This window comes from Gastrolobium bilobum, unplaced genomic scaffold (assembly GCF_033153095.1).
Source record: "Gastrolobium bilobum isolate Gb01-03AN ecotype WA unplaced genomic scaffold, APGP_CSIRO_Gbil_v1 utg5611, whole genome shotgun sequence".
Lineage (NCBI taxonomy): Eukaryota > Viridiplantae > Streptophyta > Magnoliopsida > Fabales > Fabaceae > Gastrolobium > Gastrolobium bilobum.
The window spans coordinates 283,363-300,455 of record NW_026897495.1 but is presented as its reverse complement, the minus strand read 5'-3'; the positions used below and the strand labels follow the sequence as shown (position 1 = coordinate 300,455).

Here is a 17,093-nt window from a genome sequence, read left to right as displayed (position 1 = left end):
CTATAGCTCTATTCTCATAGCAACTCCTTGCGCCGCCACTCTACACCATTTCTCAGCCATTGGAGTAGTGCATGGATCAACCAGATTTAGTGATCTCCCTATTGGACCCCAGCTTCACCCTTTGACCCGTTGGATCTCTCTCAACAAGCCCTCAAATCCTCTAAGTGTTCCACGACTTCTCAACTTTCTTTGGACGTCTGTACACTCTACTTTATATAGACAATGGTGACTTGGGTGCCAAGTATCTCTTCAAATTCAAATTCCCTATAAAATAGCTTCTGAAGAGGATAAATATTTATCCTTTAACTCGGTTTAATCCTTTTGTTAGCTGAATTTTGGAATTGGAAGTGATATATGCCTTATCCTTAACTTGCACAGCTTCTGTATCCTGATCTAGTGTTGTAGCTCCCTTATCTCTTTATTTGAATTTGAAATTCAAAATTTAGTTACTCCTTGTACCTTTAACACATCGTTTTACTTAAGCACGATTGCTACAGCACTGCTGCGTTTCTGATCTACAATAAAAACAACAAAGACAGTGAATTGTTCTAGCACTCTAAATAACATCAAATATCAACACTTAGCACATTTCTCATTCAAAACATAAAGAGACAAGATTAATGTTAATATCATGTAATTCTAAGGGAATTATGCATAATATAACACTAAATCATGTAAATAAAGCCTAAAAATAACTCTTCACAAGAGAGTTATCACTGGGTCAAGATAAATTTAGTATTGTTTAGGGTATTCGACAACCACCTATTAATTATAACAAAGTCCATAAGATTGATATACGTGGTAATCACTGCACAAATTGATATGAAAAGTATACCCAGTGACTACCATATTGGAGAAGAGGTCTAGATATCGCCGACTATAAAAATATATGACTTGGTTCTTCTCCAATTCAAGGCCATTTTGTCATCATCTCAAAGTATATAATACTCTATTGAGATATTCAAGTCTGATGAAATGTCCATGTAAGCGAGAGAATCCATTAACCTAATATCTTAAGATTTTAGATTGAAATATGATGTCAAATTCATTTAAATATCAAAACTTGGTCATTTGCTAGAGGTGGGTGGAGGTGGGTGGAGGGACTAGGTCACACCAAAAGGTTACCCACATTATTTTTGTTTTCCGGCCATTCAATTTTTTAGCATGTAGACAATGACGTTTGACACATTCAACAGATTCCCAATCCACAACTCAGGTTTGTGGTAGTATCAAGCATCAAGAAGTGCTTGAACCTCCTCTGATGCAACAAGAAGGTGCTTGGATGGATGTTGATCTAACCAACTTTCCTTTATTGCTATTGGGAATGAGTCTATTACAAATCTATTTAATGTGACCATTGGACCCTAAAATCGAATAATTAATATATGTATAACCTATAAACATTTGGCACTCCCTCATATTTCAATCAAACTAGTCGTAGTTAATCTATACTAGAATTAACATACGGGAAAAGTGTGTATCATTTTAAAAGATGTAAAATTGTGTCATTTTAAGTGAGAGAAAGAGATAGATAAAGGAGGAGAGAGAGTGGACAAAAAAATATAAATGTGTGGGTCCTACTTTCTTGTGAGAGTGAAAGGATATAAGTTATGTCATTTAAAAGGACAAACACTTTTCTCTTAACATATAGGAAGTTGTTACTCAACAAGATGTGGTTTCACATGTAGAGAAATAGTAAAGGTTGAGAAGAGCAATATATTTTTAGTGCTCCCATAGTAAATATTTTCTTATTTAAAATTAAAAAATTGAAACTCATGTGATATTGATTAAAAGAACTGTTAGAGTAAATAATATTAAGTGGGTTGTTTTTTTCATTTGTAGTAAATGATCATTTATGAAAATAATGGTAAAATGAATATGTTTTCATATAGATTTCCATTTCTTTACACCATGCATTTTATCCAAGTTTTTGATAATGTATCTTATATTTTTTTTCACTGATATTTATTTTTTGGTCAATCATTAACCTTTTATCACTTAAATAACTTATATAATTTATTTAAAATAAAAACATGTTAGAAAGTAAAAAAAAAATTAAGAAAAAAAACCTCCCAACTTCTATAAAAAATAATAATAATCCCAAACCGACTTCTCTATAAGAAATCATAAAAAAAAGAAAAAAGTTAAGTTGGCTTGGAATGAACCAACTTTCCAATGAGGAATGAGAAGTGGCATATTTTAGAAAATAGTGTTGAGGGTATTAAAAAATTTAAACATATAAGAAAAGCCTTCAAGAATTATAAAAAAGATTAAAATTCCTTAACCCACCAACAAAGGGACGAGGTAGTAGAACCCTGCAATGGAAACACTGAACAAGGAGCAATACCTCTCTGACAGACCCACCATCATCTCTGCTCCAGAGGCTCCTCCAAGTCCAAATACCCCATTGCAGAATCCACTGGAAAAGAAACATCAATCTCTTGAGGAAGAAGAGGAAGAAAGGGAGACAAAGGTGGATACTTTATTGGATCTAAATATATCTGACAATGATTCTGCTCCTGGTTGCAGTCTTGAAAGACAAGAACTCAATCTCATCACTTGTTTGGATGTTGATTCATCTAATGCTAATTCATCAGAAAACCCTCTTGTTTCTGTTGATGCAGAGCCACGAGTCTTCTCTTGCAACTACTGCCATAGAAAATTCTACAGTTCACAAGCTCTCGGGGGCCACCAAAATGCTCACAAGAGAGAAAGGTCCATAGCAAAAAGAGGGCACAGGTTTGGAACACAGATAATGGTTTCAGCAGCAGCTTTTGGGCTTCCTCTTCTGCATAACCACCGCTATGCAAGCATGGCTTCTCTACCCCTTTATGGTTCTTCAAGTAATAACCCTCTTGGAATTCAAGCACACTCCATGATCCACAAGCCTTCTCATATTTCCTCTAATGGGTTATTAGGAAGCTCTTATGGACATCATCATGGTTGGTCAAGACCCCTTATTGATCAACAACCAGCAATAGCAAAGCTAGCTGTGGCAGATTTTCACAGAACAACATCAGTGTTATCATCACGAGGTAGTGTTGGTAGGTTTGAAGGGGTAAATACTATGATGAATTCTGCAGCCAATAAAGAAATCAGTGGATATTTGGTTAGTGGTGGAACTCGTTTGAAGACTAGTAATCCAGAAGAAATGAAGCACCTTGATTTATCCCTCAAGCTCTGAAAATGGGCTTGGCTTTTAGTCTTTGCATCAATGGTTGGTACTTCTAGATTAGTGTGTTATGATTTTGCTAAACTTTTTTTTTTTTTTTTTTTTTCCGGACATGTGAAATAACATTTGTGTAAATTTGTTTATGGGAGGATCAAAGTTCTTTACCTGTTAATGACTTCAGAATCATTCGACTCTAATATGGTCAGGATGCCTTATAGAGTTGAAATTTGTAAGTTTGTTAAGTCCTTTTCTTCCCGAAATTTTTAACCCCTATTCTGTTCAATAGATATAAGTAAATCTAATGAGGGTTTCGAAGTTACTATAAATCTTGACAGTCTCAAGACAGAATCAGAATCTGCCACAACTGGTTCCATTTTCATAAATCAAATTTGCCCTGGCAAAATCATCCACAAAATGAAATTTAATCCGTAAAATAATGGAAACATAAAATCACCACTATGCCAGAGTATATCATGTCCCATGCTTATGTATAGAAATCTGTTCAGACTAATTTGTTTCCAAAATATGGTTCTGACCCAATAATTTGGAACACATTTATGATCCTTAATTTCTAAAACGCACTTAATTTCCAAAAACAAAACTAATACACAGCAAATTCAGAGCCAAAGGCCCTCCTATTGAAACGCACTTAATCTTTAGCCTATGAAATATGTAGTGCCACATAAAAATCTAAATATTCTTTAAAAATTATGTGGGGGTTATTCTGGATAATAAGATTCCGATATCATGTAGTAGAAGGGCAAGAACCAATGGCAAAGTGAGGTCATTAATAAATATTTAAATTTTCTCATTATAACAAAGACCAAAAATTTTCTCATTATAACAAAGACCAAACTGGTGGATTTGAAAAAATTCTAAAGTGATCCATTATTTTCGTAAGATGATCATTTGATAGTCCGGAGAAAAATCTTCTTTCTTTTGTATTCATATTTTTTTATTTTTTTGAGAAAGGAGCATTGTGAGTAAGTGGTGTTCGCGATCACCTAAATTCCTCTCCTGGATTGGGAGCTGGATAACATTATAAATATATAATATCTTATCAAGTAAATTAGGTTATTTCTTTGTCCACACATGGAACAGTAGAATAAGACTTGCCCTATTTTTTTGGTTTTAGTATAGGAAGGCATTTTTGTCCTATCTGCGGTTCATGCACTAGGTCACTGTCACCCAGTGGCCTCAAATCTAGTAGAGATTCGTCTGCTTTGTATCTGAAAGTATAATAATAGTAAATAACTAAATACCACCAAACCCCAAACGGCAAAGAAAATTAAGTGATGTAATCAGGCATATATATAAAGAATGAAAACATGTCTATAACTTCTTCTTAGTATGAAACGAGTTCAAACCTAAATTAGTTAGTTGGGATGTAAAATTAAGCCTAAGTCCAAAGTCTGCACATATCTCATCATAGTAAGGACAGAGACTTCACTTTTAAATAGTAATTAACAAACGTGGCTTATAGTCATCAAAACCTGCCGTCCCATTCGCACAGCTACAAACACACCAGATAGTACAAATTTATTTTCACATGGGTCTTTCCCAAGGATTTTTTTTTAGAGCTTTATTAGTCTCTTTTTACATAAGATAGTTATCTTATGTTTTAAAGAAAAAATAGGTAAGTTTTACCATTACAAAAAAAAAGAAAAAAAAAATAGGGTGCAAAAATCGAATTGAAAGAACATGCAAGAAATTGTCTTATGTAAAATGAAAGTAATATTTTCTTTTATTTTATTTTGCCCTTGTTTAATCTGCTTCTGTCACGACACGAAAATTATCATTATGATTTAAGTCCCTTTTACAAGCGGACATGACATAAAATTAATATCAACAAATTAAGCACAAGCAATTGCCAAGTGGATGAGGGAACCGTAGCCATCCTACTATTTTAATTAGACAAATCCTTTAAATCAGTTTTTTTGTGTCATCATTTCATTAATTTTTTTAAAGAAAATTATTATTGAATTCTCTTCGTAAAAGATCAAATTCGTGACATAAAAAGAAAATTTTGAAAATTATACCATAATTTTAAAGAATTAATTAGTAATAAAAGTATTTTAAAAATTAATATAGTGACACATTAATTTTAGATATCTGATTAAAAATTTAGTCAATCTATTTATACAGTATCTATTTAATACATGAAATTAAAACTTTTGAAAAAATTACTCTTTATTCCCTTTTATTTTAACCCATTTTATTTTTTTCATACATAAATTTTATTTTCAAATTCATAACCCCTAAATTATGGTAAAGAAATATCTTTATATTATCCGTCAAATTTAATGAAAGAATCTACACGCCAAAAATAAAATTAGTATTAATTTTATGAGACACATCAAATTTAAGTCTTAAAGTTTCTCACATATTTCTTATGTACAAATTGCCACCGTTAAATTTGAATGAAAACATAACATTAGTTTTTTTAACATAGTTTAATAAGTTCGAATTTATCCAAACTTTTTCCACCGTAACAGTACCTCCCTTCAATTAATTAACTCCTTTTCAACGCTCTAATGATCCTTTTTAACTCCTTGACCCACCCACAACAACAACAACAAAACGGGGTCTGATTGTTTAAGCTTTAAAAAAGAGTTTATGACATAACTTTATCTCAACAGCAATCATTTTTTTTATACAAAAAAAATTATTTTTTAGTTCAAAAAAGCAATAAAACAATTTTTTTTTTTTTTTTTCCAAAAACCTTACATAAATTATAAAAAAATTTGAACATAATTCTTAGTTAAAGAAGAATCTTTTCCTTTAAAAAAGAAGAAGACAGATAAGCCTTAATTTTCCTTTGGAGAACATAGCCACAGAGAAGTTATCATTCTGTCAAGTTAATTACCAGATTGACCATTGAGCATTGAGAAATTGGATATAAACATCAGATTTGGAAAATACAATCATAAGAAAGCAGTTGGGATTGTTGAGATGGTAAAGTGACCCATGGCATAAGTATAAGTTTCCAGAAAACGTAAGTTGAAATTCTTTACAAAAGAAAGAACAATCACTCCTCATGGAATTATTTATTAATGCAAAACCAGGGTGAAACAAATACTTAGGTTGTGTTTGGTATGCAATAAATATTTAAGAGAGAATTTTAACGGATTAGATGTTAATTAATGGAGTAAAATATTTTACCCTTTTAAAAATTACGGGTGTTTGGTACATAATCACAAACTGTTTTTGTTGGGTTTTCATGCTTGCCATTAGCTTTCTCACTCATTCCCACTTGACTCGTACCACAGCAAGGAGTGATGACTTACCCTTCTTCATGCACATGATAGGACAAAAAAAATTCTGGGAAAATTTTGAACTGCCTGGAAAATGCAGACAAATTCATTTTCTCTCCTCACTCACTCCCAACCTCTCATTTTCAAATCCACTCTCTTCTGTCCATTTCCATTTCCCCCTTCAGCCAGAGAATTGTCACTCTAGATCCCGTGCGGCACCACTTGTACCGAATAAACTATGTGCGAGCTTCTTCCACTGAATAAACTTTCCATGTCAACCATAGAGAGTACCAGAGTAAAAGAGGCCAGTGAGGTTGAGGGTAGTGACATTGGGTGGTGGAGGGGTTCAAAGAGAAAAGTGCATGGGCGAAGTCGTCATAAAATCTTGTGAAACTGAATTGCTCATTGAATTGAATGAATAATGCATATTACAGAAGCCTATTTATACATCAGCTATAGGAGCAAAGCTGTTATACACTTAAGCAGGAATTAACTAACACTAGTTAACTAACAATAATTAACTGAAAACTAACTACCCACTTAATTAGTAAAATAACGGTCTACCAATATTGCCTCTGGTACAATATTGGCTAATATCCCCCCTCAAGTTGGGAGTAATATATCCTTCAAACCCAACTTGGAAATTAAAGCTTGAAACTGAGGGATAGACAGTGCCTTTGTGAAGAAGTCTGCAAGTTGAAATGGGGAACGAATTGGAAGAAGGTGAATGAGTCCATCTTGAATGCGTTCCCTAATGACATGACAGTCAATGTCAATATGCTTACTTCTTTCGTGGAATGTGGGATTGTGAGCAAGGTAGATAACTGATTGACTGTCACAAAAGACAGCAATGGATTTGGTGAGCGGAAGCTGTAAATCACGAAGGAGAAAGGAAAGCCATTGAAGTTCATAAGCTAGATTTGCACGAGCACGGTATTCTGCCTCAGAAGATGATCTGGATACAGTTGTTTGCTTCTTAGTCTTCCATGAAAAGAGAGAAGAACCTAAGAAAACACACATACCAGAAACATAACGTCTTGTATCAATGCAACATGCCCAATCAGCATCAGCAAAACCAGATGGTGCGAGGTCATTTTTCGAGGGAAAGAACAGCCCTTTTGATGGAGATCCCTTAAGATATCTCAGAATGCGAGTAGCAGCCTGATAATGAGCCTCCATAGGCTGAGATACGAACTGAGTGAGTTGTTGAACAGCAAAATTTATGTCAGGTCGTGTATTGGTGAGATATAGTAATCTACCAACCAATCTTCTATAAGCAGAAATATCTGAATAAGGGTGACCCTAGTCCTTTTGTAACTTGATCGAAGGATCCATAGGAGTAGAGGCTGGTTTAGAAGCAAGAAGACCAGCATCAGCAATAAGTTCCAGGGTGTACTTCCTTTGATTGATTACCAATCCTGATGAAGATCGAGCAACTTCAAAACCAAGAAAAAATCTGAGATGACCCAAGTCTTTTATGCGAAATGCAGCATCAAGGTGGTGTTTTACTCGAAGGATTTCAGCTGCATCATTGCCAGTGAGAACAATGTCATCCACATAGATCAATAGTGCAGTGAAGGAAGTAGAAGATAATCTAATTAACAGAGAGGGGTCTGCTGTGGATTGCTGATAGCCAAGGACATGCAAAGATGAAAGCAGTTTGGCATTCCACTGTCGACTAGCCTGTTTAAGGCCATATAGTGACTTGTTGAGCTTACAAACATGATTAGGCTTGCTGTTAGGAACACCTGGAGGGAGCTGCATATAGACATCCTCATCTAAATCACCATGGAGGAATGCATTATTTACATCAAGTTGTTCTAAGCACCATCCTTTGGCTACAGCTATGGATAACAGTACCCGAACAGTTGTAATCTTCACAACTGGAGAAAAGGTTTCAAGAAAGTCAAGTCCTTCAAGTTGATTATACCCTTTTGCTACCAAACGAGCCTTATATCTTTCAATTGTTCCATCTGCTCTATACTTGATTTTGTAGACCCATTTACAGCCAATTGCTTGCTTCTCAGGTGGTAAATCAACTATTGACCATGTATTGGTGAACTTGAGAGCATCCAACTCAGTCTGCATTGCCTGCTTCCAAGGTTCCCGCTTTACAGCTTGGGAATAGCTGGTTGGTTCTTTGTGAGTGGAAGTAGTGAGACAGAAATGTTTATAGGGAGGTGAACAATTGGTATATGATAATACAGAGGATAAGGGATAAGGAGTAGTACCTGAAGATGATTTGTTGCAGTTGGCATTGGACATCAAGCAATGGAAATCTGCTAAGTACTTGGGTTAAGAACAGATTCGAGATGATCTGCGAATATTGGGTGAGATTGGAGGATTTGATTGAGTTTGATTATTGGTGAGGTCAGTTGCTGTATTGGGAGAAATTTGAATGGGATGGTTTGGATTGTTTTGTATATCAGAAGGGAGATGGGAATATGTATTTATATTTGGAGGATCGTATATTGTATCAGGTGTATGGATAATTTGTGGTGATTGTGAGGATATGTCAGTTTTAAGTGGAAAAAGGTTCTCATAGAAAATTACATTTCTTGAGAGGAGAATAGTTCTTGTATTTATATCGAAAAGTAAGTAACCTTTGGTGTGAGTTTTATATCCCAGAAATATGCATTTTTGTGATCTTGGAGAAAATTTGTATCTGATACTTGGTAAAGTAGAAGCATATGCTTAGCATCCAAATACTTTAAGGTCATTAAGTGAGGGAGGTTTATTGTAAAGAAGGTCATATGGTGTCTGATTGTTTATAACAGGTGTAGGAATTCTATTTATGATGTGTACAGCATGGGAAATAGCATAGCACCATAAACTAGAAGGTAATTGGGCTTGAAAAAACAAGGATCGGGCAGTGTTTAGGATGTGTTGGTGTTTCCTCTCTACTCTCCCATTTTGTTGGGGACATTCTACACATGACCTGTGATGATTAATGCCCTTTTTATTAAAGAAATCATTCATAATAAATTCCTTGCCATTGTCACTTCTCACTGTTTTAACAGAAGCATTGAATTGATTTTCAACCATGTGAATAAAGTGTTGTAGAAAGGGTCGAGCTTCACTTTTGTTTTTCATAAGGATAGCCCATGTGAATCTGCTATAGTCATCTACCACAGTGAGAAAATATCGATGACCATGAATGGAAATAGTGGAAAAGGGACCCCAAATGTCAACATGGATCAATTCAAAAAATTTATTGCTTTGAGTGGAACTAGAATGATATGGGAGTCTTTTCTGTTTTGAAATATGACAAATGTCACATGGATTTACATCATTACAAGAAATGAAAGGAAATGTTAAAGCTAAAATCTTGGTTACAGTGTTTGAAGGATGACCAAGTCTTTAATGCCATAGCTTTGAGTCATCAGCTTTTGTGTGATTGCAGGAACTGTCCTTAGGAGAATTTCCACTGTCTTGAAGCACATATAAGCTATTGAATTGCCTAGCTGAACTAATCATCTTCTTGGATGATTGTTGTAAAATGGAACAAGTTAATTCATGAAATGTGATATCACAGTGACAATCACGAATTAATTATGTAATGGAAATGAGATTGACATGAAAGGTAGGTACATATAGGACATTCTGTAAGGTAATGTTTGGAGATAAGTGTACAGAACCTGATTGAGTAGCAAGAATTCGTGTACCATTTGGTAAGGAGATGGGAATTGGTTCAATTTTATGGATTGAAGAAAAATTAGATATAGAACAGGTAATATGATCTGTTGCTCCTGAGTCTAAGATCCAACTTTTGGTCAAATTACCTGGTTTGATGTCTGCATTAAAAGCTGAGGCTTGAATCATATTGCTCATATGGCTTGGCTGTTCTTCTTCCTTGGATCCTTTAAGCAGGTTCATTAGATCTTGATACTGCTCCATTGTGATCTTTACATCAGATGATTGTTGGCTATCAAGAAACTCAGGATGCAGAGAATTTTCTTGATTTATCATGTGAGCAGAATGTGTGTTTGGTTCTCTAAATGAGCGATAACCTGGTGGAAAGCCATGCTTGATGTAACATGTGTCCACTGTATGATTTGTGCGCTTACAGTGAGTGCAGAACTTATTACCACGTCCACGTCCTGCATTAAACCTTTCTCTTTCACCATTGAAATGCTCAGCTCGATTTCTGAAACTTGGTCTTTGTTGTTCACCTCTGAAACTGGGTCTATGTTGTTCACCTCTGAAACTGGGCCTTTGTTGTTCAGCTAAATTGATGATAGCTTGATTCTCACTTGGTTCAGTTGAAATAACTCCAAGATTCAGCCTTCTTTCTTGCTGGATTATCAAAGAAAACGTTTTGTTAATGTTTGGCAATGGTTCAATTAGCATTACCTGTGTCTTGACATGCTCGAATTATTCATTCAGTCCTTTGAGGAATCTGATGACATAATCACGTTCTCGAATCTCTTTGATGGGATTGAGTCCACCACAGACACATGCTGGCAAGGGCTGCAAGCTTTCCAGTTCATCCCATAGTGTTTTGAGATGTGTAAAGTAATTTGATACAGTTTTGTCTCCTTGTTGAATCTTGGAAACCTCATCTTGTAAATCAGAAACTCTGAATATGTCATTCTGTGAGAATCTTTCTTTGAGATTGTTCCATACATCAATGGCTTTGTCCATCCATAGTATGGATTGAGAAATTGATTCATCGATAGACTTGTGGATCCAAGAAAGGACCATGGTATTGCATCTATCCCATGCTGGAAATAATGGATCTTCATCAGCAGGTATGACCAAGCTGCCATTGACAATGGTAAGCTTGTTCTTGGATTTCAGCGCCATCTTCATACCTCTCACCCAAGTGTGATAATTTCTTCCACTGAGAGGAGGAGATACAAGTATCAATGAGGGGTTTTCATTTGGGTGAAGGTAGTAGTGATTAGAAGAATTTGTTATGAATTTTGGTAGGTTTGGGATCAGATTTGCCATTTTTCAGCAAGAAAGAAGAAGAAAGATAGGAACAAGAAGAAGGAGGAAGAAAGGAAAGGGAGAATGAGAATTGCAGAATACCTCAATTAGAGCACTGATACCATAATAGAATCTTGTGAAACTGAATTGCTCATTGAATTGAATGAATAATGCATATTACAGAAGCCTATTTATACATCAACTATAGGAGCAAAGCTGTTATACACTTAAGCAGGAATTACTAATAGTAACTAACACTAGTTAACTAACAATAACTAACTGAAAACTAATTACCCGCTTAATTAGTAAAATAACTGTCTACCAATATTGGCTAATAAGTCGTCGTCCGTGGGAATGTGCATGAGCGGTTCGGTTCAGTTTTTGACAAAAATCGAACCGAATCAATTTTAAACAATTTAGTTTTTAAACCGAACCACTTAAAAAAAACCCAATTTTAATTTGTCCAAACCGGTTTGAAACCGATTTCAAAACCATTTTGTGGTTCATAACTGGTTTTGATTTAAAACTGGTTTTGATTTAAAACTGGTTTTGATTTAAAACTGGTTTTAATTAAAACTGATTTTAAATTAAAATCGATTATGAATCATAAACCGATTATCAAGTTTAAAACTAGTTTTATAACAAATTCAAAACTGATTTTTTGATGAATTGTGCTATTTTTTCATAAATTCAAAACCGGTTATAAATTGTGCTATTATAATAAAAAAAACATGAAAACAATATCAACACTCAGTCTTGATTACAAACTTGCAAAAGCTTAGATACACAACGAATAACTCTAGTAAATTATAAATCCAATTTTCGTTTACTGCATATATGCAATCGTCTTAACCGCATCCAGAGACAGTTTCTTTAGTCCAATGCAGCAAATAAAATGCATGACTATATTTCTTCAACATAAATAAACAGTTTTATTAAAAGAATTGATTGGGGACATAAACCAAGTAGAATAAGATAATGAAATTAAAATGGTCCTGCATTTTCCTTGGAAAGATATCCGGGAGAAGGTAGAGTAATTTGATTATAGATAATCATAGACAACCAATTATTTTTATGATTTGGTAAATAATCAGTTTATAATATAAAATGCAGTTTCATATAAAATTTAGTAAATAATCAGTTTATAAAATAAAATGCAGTTTATCGATTTTTTAAAAAAAATCAATTTTTTTAATATGAAACAATTTAGTTATGAATTGGTTTGATTCTTTTAGATATTTTGAACACCCCCTAATCGTCAGTTCCAAAAATGGAGGAAAAATCACCCTTGTCCTTTGGTCTCAACCTTAGACCACAATTATACATCTAAACAATAAACGTTCTCGTACTACTTTAGAAGGATTTTTATCAAATGCCAGAGCTATTTTGCATTTATATAAGTATCTAAAAAGCACTTTTGAGTAGCTAGCAATATTTTGACTTTTGAAACCTTGGCTTAAAAAAACAGTATTTTAACTTTTTTTCTGACTTTTGCTTTATTCAAAGCTAAATCCAAACAAACATATAAAATAAAGAGCAATTTTATATTTTAAAAAAAAAAATTCCTAAAAAAAAACCTCATTCAAATGTACTATATTTTAGGCCACATATATATATATATATATGAGCATGACCATTCACGTCTAATTTAGGCACAGCCTCTCTCCTAATTATGCCCAAAATGTTTGTGACCACTCACACCTAATTTAGGTGTATTCTGTCTCCCAATCATGCCCATTTTGGGCATGACCCAGCACCAACTAACACATTCTGTTCTCGTGCCCCCTTGTGCCTTTCTCTGGGAATTCCCTGCAAGGCCATGTGCCAAGCTGGTTTTGGTCAAGTTCAACCTTATTGGAAGTGGATCTCTCAAGGAACAGGTTCGGAGGGAGCACCACTATTGCTTCAAAACCCACATCAGAAAACACCTTATTTCCATCCCATCCAAATGCTCAATCTCTCACACAACAGGTTCACCAATTCGGTTCAATTATATGGCTTCCCAAACCTAAAAAGCCTCGACCTTTCATACAATAAGCTAGGAACAATCCTGCGATTTGCGAACAAGCCCCTCAGGGTTCAAAATGCTCTCCAAGCTACAACAACTTGACCTCTCAAGCTGCAATCTCCAAGGCAACATAAAACCCATTTCTTCTCTACACTCACTTCAATACTTAAGACTTATCAAACAACAAACAACACTTTGACCGGTGCTTTCCCTTTTGATTTCCCTCCACTTAACTCCCTCAAAACACTGATTCCTGCGGTGTCTTGTGAAACACCAGCACTTGTCTTGATTCTGTTGTCCATTCTAGTACTCCGCATTATTCAAAAAAAGATGAAGAAAATTTCCAAGAGGAGCAAATGGCCAATCTCAATACCAGTCCCACAGGGCACAAACTTGGTGGAGAAATCAGGACCGTTCGCTTTCGAGACCCAGGGTCCACGTGGGTGGCTGACCTGAAGGAACCATCGTCTGCTGGGTGGCTGACATGAAGGAACCATCATCTTCTCTGGTGGTGATGTTCGAGAAGCCATTGATGAACCTTAGCTTCAAGGTAGAAAAGGAAACGTAAAACGGTGGGCATAAAGATTTAAGAATAAAGGAAGAGGGGTGAGAAAGGCACGAGGGGGCACGAGCTATGATGCACGGACACTGATACGGGACACGACATGACACACCAACATGTTAATTCTAAAAAATGACATATTTTGATACGTTGGGACACGTTTTGATATTAAATAATATTTTTAATATATATAATATAATTTATATTTAATACATATAACAGTTCATAATTAGTTATATAATCAATCAAATATTCAAATTTCATAACATAAATATAAAAAATAATAATTTTTCGTACCTTGTTAATTTTTCATGTCAAATTTCATAACAGAAAAAATTGATTTATAAATGTTTTTTTATTTTTAGTTAATAAAATAAAATTAAGACTAAAAAAGAAAAACATGTCACGTATCCGAAAAAGGTGACTGCGTGTCCAAAAAATGTGTCGAAGAGTTGACCATGTGTCCCAAAATGTTGATCGCGTATCAGACGCGTGTCCAAACGTGTCGGAGCATGTCCGTGTCTGACACGCCATTTTTAAAAAAATTTGCATGTACGGGTTTCTTAGGGCACGAGAATAGTTGGTGCTAGGTGGCGCCCATTTTGGGCATGACTAGGAGAGAGAATGTGCCTAAATTTGGCATGAGTGGTTGCATCCATTTTGGGCATGATTAGGAGAGAGAATGCGCCTAAATTAAGCATGAGTGGTCGCGTTCATTTTGGGTGTGACCACTTGCAATAGATCTATAAATTGATTCACAACAGTTATGTTTTAGTAATTTTTTATTAAAATAATAATATTTTATTTTATTTTTTTCCTAAAGCAAAACCTAAAAGATACGCCGTCTTATCGCCAATGCCCATATATTACCAAGTAAAGCACAATAAAAATGTTTACCAAAAAAAAAAAAGCACAATAAAAATGAAAAGCGGATTATGAACATGTAACATAAAATGCAAGGGCATCTGGACCCGCCCCGAATCGGATTAGTTGCGAAGTAATGAACCGATTGGAATATTTCCAAAAAATAAAATAAAAATGCAAGGGCATCATCACAGAATAGACAAAACAAATAGGTTATCACTTGCGAGGATAGGAATTATTCAGCTAAAACAAGATGCCCTAATTCTCAAGATAGAAGTTTCAACACTATCTTATAATCACTTAGGTTTAGCTTAGCCTTACTCCTAACATCATGACAAAAGAAGTTCTACTGGTATGGCCTCAGTTTACAGATTTATTAGCCTTACTACCACTTCTCAACCTCAAAAACAAATTCACACTTTAATTTGTAACTAAATTTTCTGATCAACATCAACATCACCTTTATCCCAATCTAATTACGGTCAGCATTTTATGAACCCACATAAAAAACAAGAAAAGATTCAGGGAAAAAAAATAAATAAACAAATACATAAATAAATAATTATAGGGAAAACAAATACAGGGACATATGGGACTCCTATTTCTCAACATTCATAAGGTGTACTTGCATGATTTTATTATCAAATAAAGAAAATGATGCAGATACTACAAATCAAATGAACTTTTACATGAGCTATGTAATTCCTACAACGGAAAAACTTAGACGTGTTTACATCAATTCTTAGTTGCCAAGCTTACCTGTCTATTTTCCAAGAGACTCGAAACTATCCATCCACAATAGATGTTCATCTCTATCCCAGTTCCTCATCATATAACCAAGTAAGAAAATATAGAGTTCATTATTTACTGCCCTTGCCTCCTAATGCTCGACATTGTCGAGGTGCACTCAGATGAAATAAAGAAACTGATGCAAAATGTTACAAATTAATGACTTTTCGCCAGAGAAACTAATTCCTAGAATTACAAAACATAATTTTAACACCAATTCTTAGTTGCCAAGCGTACCCGTTTATTTTCCCACAAAAGACTTAAGACTATTCATCCACCGCAGGAGTTCAATTCTATCCTTGTTCATCATATAATCATGTAAGAAGACAGCGAGTTCATTATTTACTCCCCTAGCGTCCAAGTACTCGCGAAACTTTTCCTGAATCTTAGGATTCAGGTCCCTGAAATCAACAATAGAAACAGATAAGATTTGACAGCAAACCAACATTGAGGAACCAAATAACTTCAAAACATCTAGGCCTTGATACAAGTTTTTAGTCTTAAATTCAAGCTTGTACAGTTGAAATGTGAATATGGAATTTTCAGCCAATGAACCAAAGAACAAAAATGATAAGGTCAAGCTTGTATCTTCTTCTCCACCAAACAACACTTGTTACAAGAAAAGTGGGAACGAAATCCAAACCTGAAATCAGGTCCGAGGTAAGGCCTAGCCGGCATTTGACCACACCTCAATACATAAAGTTTCTCAACATCTAGACACCCGGGCCATGCCGAGCAGATGAATTCTAATGTACTATCACCTCCCCCTTTTGATATATCCACAATTAAACTGAGGTGAAGACGCACATTTACCCCAGAACTGTCATCTCCAACCACAGGAACATGTTCAAACCCATCAAACATGGTAGCTTCAATTTTGATATCTTCCCCCTCCCCAAATTTCCCCCTAATCGTAATCACCTGCTCACCAGGTCGCCCTTCAACCGTAAACGCATTGAATTTGGTAACAGGCTGCATAAGTCAAAAAAAGAACACGAATCCTTAGAAAGCAGTGATTAATATTACAAATTGAGCCTGAATATAAGCTACAAAAAATATAAACAGATAAAAGAAATCGACATTGAATACATTTTAATACATATAAATAATAATACTTTAATTTCACATAAGTTAGCATATGATTTAACTAAATGTATGCATAAACCTAATAACTACAAACATCAAGTTCTTATTATTTTCTAAAAGTTTACGGGTCATTATGAAAAGTAAGTAGGAACCTGTTGTGGAGGAGCGTACTCCAACTGGTACTCCATCTCGTTTCGGAGTATTCGTAAAATGTTGGATTCAAAGGGCGATTTGGTAACTGTTTCAACTTCTGCTGCGTAAGCTCTGATTCCGAAATCCAAGTTACCAGAGAGTTCATTACTCGCTCTCAGGGTTCTAACAACCGACGAAGGCGAAGAACAATTCCATTTCCATCTACGCGTTCTTTGAACCGTTCGAATAAGGCCAGCCATTGATTCAGATTTCGGAATCTTGAAAAGCGAAAAT

General features: G+C 34.9%; 2 protein-coding genes across 2 annotated transcripts; one reads left to right on the top strand and one right to left on the bottom strand.

Annotated features, from left to right (window-relative positions):
- The first annotated feature begins 2,309 nt into the window (after positions 1–2,309).
- On the top strand, positions 2,310–3,285 carry LOC133307403 (zinc finger protein 1-like). The gene has a single exon (XM_061507911.1). The coding sequence runs from the start codon at positions 2,321–2,323 to the stop codon at positions 3,182–3,184; it is 864 nt and encodes a 287-aa protein (XP_061363895.1). The 5' UTR covers positions 2,310–2,320; the 3' UTR covers positions 3,185–3,285.
- Positions 3,286–15,377: 12,092 nt separating this feature from the next.
- Positions 15,378–17,089, bottom strand: LOC133307401 (uncharacterized protein At2g39795, mitochondrial). The gene is made up of 3 exons (XM_061507909.1): positions 16,820–17,089; positions 16,225–16,553; positions 15,378–15,982 (listed from the first exon to the last, which is right to left on the bottom strand). Exons 1-3 carry the CDS (start codon positions 17,057–17,059, stop codon positions 15,823–15,825), a joined length of 729 nt encoding a protein of 242 aa, XP_061363893.1. The 5' UTR covers positions 17,060–17,089; the 3' UTR covers positions 15,378–15,822.
- Between the last annotated feature and the right edge of the window lie 4 nt (positions 17,090–17,093).

Excerpts from the sequence above, each read along its gene's own strand:
- LOC133307403 (XM_061507911.1), top strand. The coding sequence starts at position 2,321 with ATGGAAACACTGAACAAGGAGCAATACCTCTCTGACAGACCCACCATC.
- LOC133307401 (XM_061507909.1), bottom strand. The coding sequence starts at position 17,059 with ATGGCTGGCCTTATTCGAACGGTTCAAAGAACGCGTAGATGGAAATGG. Across the intron at positions 16,554-16,819 it reads AGTACGCTCCTCCACAACAG|CCTGTTACCAAATTCAATGC; the intron begins GTTCCTACTTAC and ends TGACTTATGCAG. Across the intron at positions 15,983-16,224 it reads TACCTCGGACCTGATTTCAG|GGACCTGAATCCTAAGATTC; the intron begins GTTTGGATTTCG and ends TGTTGATTTCAG.